The following is a 6,257-nucleotide window of genomic DNA, read 5'->3' on the forward strand; positions in this document are numbered from 1 at the left end:
TATTACTCTTAAAGGGGTGAGGGCGCCGTTAAAATATAAGTTACGGTCCTCAAAAGAGCCTTTACTACTGGAGACCACTATATTTTTTGAAAATTAAACCCGGGAGTGGTATACCTCATTTATTTAAACGAGGGTCCCTAGGCTGAACGGGCCCCGTTAATTTGTAACGGCTCCACCCCACCTTTGTCGGGCCTGCAAGTTCCCCCATCCACGTTTTCAATGGATGGCCTAACCTGTTTATTACGAATGACTTACGTCTTAATAGTTTCGAAAGATAGAGTATTTATATTAAAATAATACAATTTATATTAGTTAAAATCACATACGATTAACTCAGCTCAAGCCAAAGGAGGGAGCAGCTAATGTTGGAGCACTTAGGGCGTTGCCCATGTTATTGAACAAGATAATTAATTAATTAATTTAACTTAGACTTATCGGATAAATTAAGAAACGTAGAAAATAATAATAAACCCTGTCATTAAGGACACGTGATGCCAAAAGCTACTGATCGATTTCGGTATTTATCTTGCATTAGGTACCAGATTAATGGTTTTTCAATCTCAGAATAACCGCAGAAACAAGAATTTATCTTGTTACTACAGATTAGATAATTAAAAACAGTGGTAAGAGCATGCTTGACTTACGGATTTAACATACAGTTAAATATTAGGTTCTGTAGCAAAACGATAGCTTTTTATATTAAGGTAAGAAGAACTACAAATAAAATATAAATTGTTTAAATATAACTTTAAGTAAAAACGATTTATTTAATTCCTCCGTTGAGTTGTCTTTCGAAGTCAGCTAGGTTAGGCACATGAAATCTCCAAATTGTAACTACAAAGAAACCAGCTTTTTAACATCTCTTAATTTCTCAGATGTAATAGCATTTAAATACCTCAACAGAAAAAAATAAAACATAAAAACCAATGTTGTGCAATAAAAAGTTTTTTTTTAATTAAAAACCATTCTTAAAAGGCCTAATGCCAACGTTGAACATATCCATGGGATAGCTCACACACAATGGACACGGACAATGTCAATTTAATATCTAAAGAAAATAATACAATTAGATTAAACATGAGAGTGTCTATTGAAATTGTAAAACTAAAAACTGACAATCGACTTATCACCAACATTGACGATCCCGCTCTTGAGATAGCCAAGCACTGTAAAGAGTTACTTAATCAGGGTACTTTTGCTAGTATATAAAATTGTGCTTTTATTCGGTCTATGGGTGGTTTTGCTTTAACGATGTAGGTGGATATAATACCTATCTTTGTGTCTACACTGGAACTGTCATTACCCTGTTTGTGTCAGCCACTCGGCAGTGTCGATTATTGTTAGTATGTAATTGCCACGCTAGTGGCTTGGCGTCGAAACGGCCATAGCACAGTTTTTAATAAAAAAAAACTTTTTATTGTACAACAGTGGTTTTTTTGTTTTATTTAGTTATAACATGTACAGTGGTGGACTGGCCATAGAGTGAACCTGCCCGATGGCAGGTGGGCCCCATAGACTGTTCATGAAGTTGGCCCCATGTGGGCCCCATTAAACATGATAGCGTTAAAGTTGTTAAGGCTGAGGCCCTTTGTCTCCTGGCAGTCAATAATATTAGACCCAGTCCGCCACTGAACATGTACAAGATAGTCTGTCGATATATTTAAAAAAAAATAATAATATGTCATATTTCTGACCTCAGAAGATAAGTCAACCCATACAAATATTGTTTTTTTTCCATTTATCTGATTGCCTAAGACGATATCTAACAGCAGTAGCGGCACCAGCGGTAGGCACAAGTAGGCACGTGCCTACTTTTTAAAATTTGTGGTACTTAGGGGGCCTCCAATTTAAGAAAAGGTGCCTACTTGGGGCCTCCAATTTAAGGAAAGGTGCTTACTTTAGGCATCCAATTTACGAAAAAGGTGCCTTCTTGGGGCCTAAAATTCATTGAAAAGATGAGTAGTTGACTACCAGTTTTTTTCAATCCTGAACGGCCGGTAATCTTTGCTTTTTACTTTAGAAAACATGCCCCTCAGGGGCCCCATGCAGCTTAAAAAGCCTTAAAAGGGTAGGTTAAGCAGTGTTAACATTCAGAGTTTATTTTTAAAGGGGGATCATTGTAATTCGGGGAAAAAACAGTTGCTTCCATAAGCCGCACACGTTATCGTAAAACGTAAAAATGGCTTCGGACCTTAGCTCCCCTCCACCTCGTGGCAAGTTCAAAGAACGAAATGTCCCCCCCCCCACCCCCCCCCCCCCACAAGTTGCAAATCGAGAAAGAGGGCCCCCGCACCTGACACCTGTTCGTCCGAAATCTACCGTGTTGTCAAGAATGTCATTTGTTGATAAGCGCAATATCGTCCAAGAAGGGGTGGGCCTCCACCATGGGGGTGAAACTGAAAAGCTCCAGCTTATTTGGGGGTTGTGATTCGCCCACTGGGTCACGTGATCGAAAGGGCGGTGGTCACTCTTATCTTAAAGAAGTTTAGACATTATTTTTACCTGAGTTTCATTTCATTTTGTGCGCTTCTTCAAAGCAGTTCTTTACATTTCGAGTCTTTCTCAGATAGTTAATTTAGTGTTCTTTTTGTTTAAATATTTTTGGCAAGTGCCGACTTCTACCTCCTAGAGGTTTAAAGAAACCGTACTGCGCTTGATTTAAATAAAAACATTTCGGGCTAGTTAATATAGTTAGTTGGCTTTTTTCAAGCATTTTATTTAGTACCTAGTTATTTTTTAACAAAACTATATTAGTGGTGTCTGTTTTGTTTTAATATTTTTGGCAAGAGCCGACTTGTACCTCCTAGAGGTTTAAAAAAGCTTAACTGATCTTGTTTTAAATAAAAATATTTCGGGCTAGTTAATATAGTTGGTTGGCTTTTTTCAAGATTTTAGTAGCTATATATTTTGAATCAAACTATAGGTGTCGCCGACGGTGGTACAATTCTTAAAACTAGTATTTTTTAAGACTATAGGGGTACCATTTTTAAAAGGCGTAATATCTGGAGTTTTACTTTAAAACCTAAAACCAGAATGAGTTCCCGAAAGTATATGTCGAGGGCCCAAAAAAAACCTAAAATGAAGAGAGAAGCGAGCATAGTTAGTAGTCAGAAAGACGCAATGGAACGATTTCTTCAACCGTCAGCTAAAATAAATAAACTGAATTCAGGGGAGACTCTAGGTTTTACAGAGACTGAAAACAGTAAAAAAAATGTTGTTGACGTTTTACCCAATGTCGATGTTAGCCCGGCTAAGGTGGTAGTTCTAAATTCTGAGTTATCGCAAATTTGGTTTGAATGCTCTAATAGAGTCTCGAGTGCAAAGATAGACAATTCAAACTTAAGACGATTAATTACTTTAGATATTAGTTTAGATAAGGATTGTCTGCCCGTTCATTCTAACCTAGCGTCTTTTCCCAAAACCCTAATGGTGGTAAAATCCGAGGCTTCAATTCTTTTTGGTACACCAAATGCCAAATGCTCGAATAATCTGTAGCAAACGATAGATTTTATTGTTTTTGTTGTCGGCATTTTTTAGGTGGCAGAAATACGGGATTTATTGAGGGGTTTTCGGACTGGAAAATATGGCCAAAAAGTTCGAAGAACACTTTACTTCGACTAAATCTTTACACCAACAGTCTTATAAAAAATATTCAGACTATTTGGAATCGAAATCTCGAGGATCAATAGTATGTCAGGTTGATCAGAATCATAAAACAGACGTTGCTAGAAATAGAGATGTCTTAGCTGCTCACGTGCAGATAAAAGTACTGTGCGCCCAACAAGATCTCGCTCTTCGGGAGCATAGGTCGGACGATGCAAATGGGAACATGGGAAATTTCGTAGACATTTTAGATTTATTAAAGAGAAATTGTCCCGACTTAAAAGCCAAGTGCGAAAGTTTGCCAAATAATGCTAAATACATTCATAGCACGGTCCAAATTGAGCTGATTAACCTAAGTGGAAATTTTGTTAATCGAATGATGGTAAAGGAAGTTTATGAATCAGGTGGTTTCTTTTCCGTAATTCCCGATGCGACTAGAGATAATGCGGGAGTAGAACAGCTGAGTGTTTGCATTAGGTATACTGGAAAGGAAATTGGCGTAGTAGAGCGATTTTTAGCATACACAAATTTGCATAAGTTTGACTCTGAAAGCATCAGTTTGGCTATAATTACCCTTTTGACGGAGAATGGGCTTTAAATTTAAAATTGCGTTGCTCAGACTTATGATGGGGCCAGTGTAATGAGTGGGCACGTAAAAGGGGTGAGGGTTCAAATAGAGAAGGCAGAAGGTGGAAATTGTCCGTACGTCCATTGCTATGCCCATCGTTTAAATTTAGATTTCGTTGAATGCTGCTCCAATATAGTCGTGGTTAGTGAATTACTCGGACTAGTTCAAGCGATCTATAATTTCCAAAGCAATTCAGTTATTAGGAGTGAATGTTTTGATAATTCTCAAAAAGAGCGGGGCTTCGAAACAGTTCTTAAAATGCCGCAAAGCTGCGACACTAGGTGGTGGAACAAAAAAAGGTCTTCATTACTTCAGAAGTAGATTTGGTTCTGTTCTATTAGCATTGGAGAACTTGGTAGAAAATGGTAAGCCCGAAGAAGCTGCCGAGTGTCGAGGGTACATATTGCAATGACAAAACTTCACTTACTTGATTACGGCTTAGATGAAATATTAGGTATTACCAACTCCTTTTCGGAATATTTACAAAGTTCGAGAGTTGTTCTAACTGAAGCTATCACTATTTGCAAAGATACCATATCTACCTTAGAGGAAGTAAGGAATCCCGATAAATTCGACTTAATTTGGGACGAAGCTTCTAAGTTAGCAGAATCCGTTTTTATCACGGTTCCCGATCGCAACACTGCACCTTTAGCTTTAAGAAAACGAAAAATAATCCATAATTAAAGACTAAAGCATAGTGTGGTAACGTGTACAACAGGAAACCGAGACACTGAAGCAAAGACCTTAAATGAACAGTTGAGATCAACTTACTACCAAATACTCGATAAATTTGTATCAGAAATGAAAAATTGATTTTTAGAAAATAATAGCCTAATTAAAGGAATAACTGCGTCTGACCCCGACTCGGAAAACTTTAACGTAGAAAATGACGTCCTAGCCCACTCCCAAATATACACTCGCTTTAATTTCGACCTATATTCATTGAAAAGTCAAATTAAAACAGCCAGAAATTTCATAAAATCGAAAAATTTGAAAAGCGTAACAGACTGTTATCACTATCTAATGACTTAGTTAAGTACTTTAAAGTGGTTCTGTGTATTCCTGTGGCCAATACTATTTCTGAAAAGAGTTTCAGTTCCTTGAATAGAATTGAAACGCGTCTACGGACAACAATGCGAGAGGATAGACTTTCCAACCTGGCCACATTATCCATTAATCGAGATTTATCGAATCATTTAAAAGAACATCCGATGTTAGTGGTTGATGAATTTGGGAAGAGCTCTAGTCGCAGAGTGTCATTCATTTAGTAAAACGACTTTAATATTTAAATTAAGGGATTATTGGAATTGGGGATATTGGATATTTAAATGTTGGTTAAACTGGGGGGACAAGTGAAAAATTTATTTAATTTTGGCTTCACATAATTTTGGAATAAGAAACACGGTGAACTCTTTCAAAACGGAGAGTTTAGCTGAAAGAAAAAAACGTGAAATTATCGATTGAAATTATTGCGCAGTGGGGGGCCTCTAAATTCATCGGTGCCTACTTGGGAAAAAAATCCTCTGTCAAACAGTTCATGATTATAAAAAAAAATATCACAAAAGAGAGGTGCTAAAATTGTAGATGAATCCAAGAGTCCTTTATGAACTCCTACTCATGGTTATTATAATTTATTTATTATGAAAATTAAGCTTTATTTTCCCTTTTCCAAAATATTAATTTGGACAGTGGCGGCTACGCAATAGGGTGTACAGGGGAACATTGTACCTTCCTATATATCAAGGGGGGGTACAATTAATGCATATGTAGCCCCCAAAATGACCGTTCCAAAATTTCATAAAATATATTTGGGTCAATTTTTTTACAAAACTATCAGGAATAATATTAACATTTCACAAAAAATAATTATATACTCATCATAATAATAAATATAATACTAAAATACTTGGTTTAGTTAAATACTAAATTAGACTTGCTATTTGCTAAATACTGATCTATAGTCGTGAAAGTCAGAAGCAAATATGCCATACAAATTTAGAAAAACAAACAAAAACCGAAAACAGCG

The 6,257-nt window shown here is 36.6% G+C and overlaps 1 protein-coding gene across 1 annotated transcript; it reads left to right on the forward strand.

Annotated features, from left to right (window-relative positions):
* Positions 1-3,583: 3,583 nt before the first annotated feature.
* Positions 3,584-4,201, forward strand: LOC149960353 (zinc finger MYM-type protein 1-like). The gene has a single exon (XM_090167464.1). The coding sequence runs from the start codon at positions 3,584-3,586 to the stop codon at positions 4,199-4,201; it is 618 nt and encodes a 205-aa protein (XP_090023590.1).
* The last annotated feature ends 2,056 nt before the right edge of the window (positions 4,202-6,257 follow it).

The sequence above is a fragment of the Leiobunum rupestre genome, chromosome 2 (assembly GCF_980474605.1).
Source record: "Leiobunum rupestre chromosome 2, qqLeiRupe1.1.hap1, whole genome shotgun sequence".
NCBI lineage: Eukaryota > Metazoa > Arthropoda > Arachnida > Opiliones > Sclerosomatidae > Leiobunum > Leiobunum rupestre.

Excerpts from the sequence above, each read along its gene's own strand:
- LOC149960353 (XM_090167464.1), top strand. The coding sequence starts at position 3,584 with ATGGCCAAAAAGTTCGAAGAACACTTTACTTCGACTAAATCTTTACAC.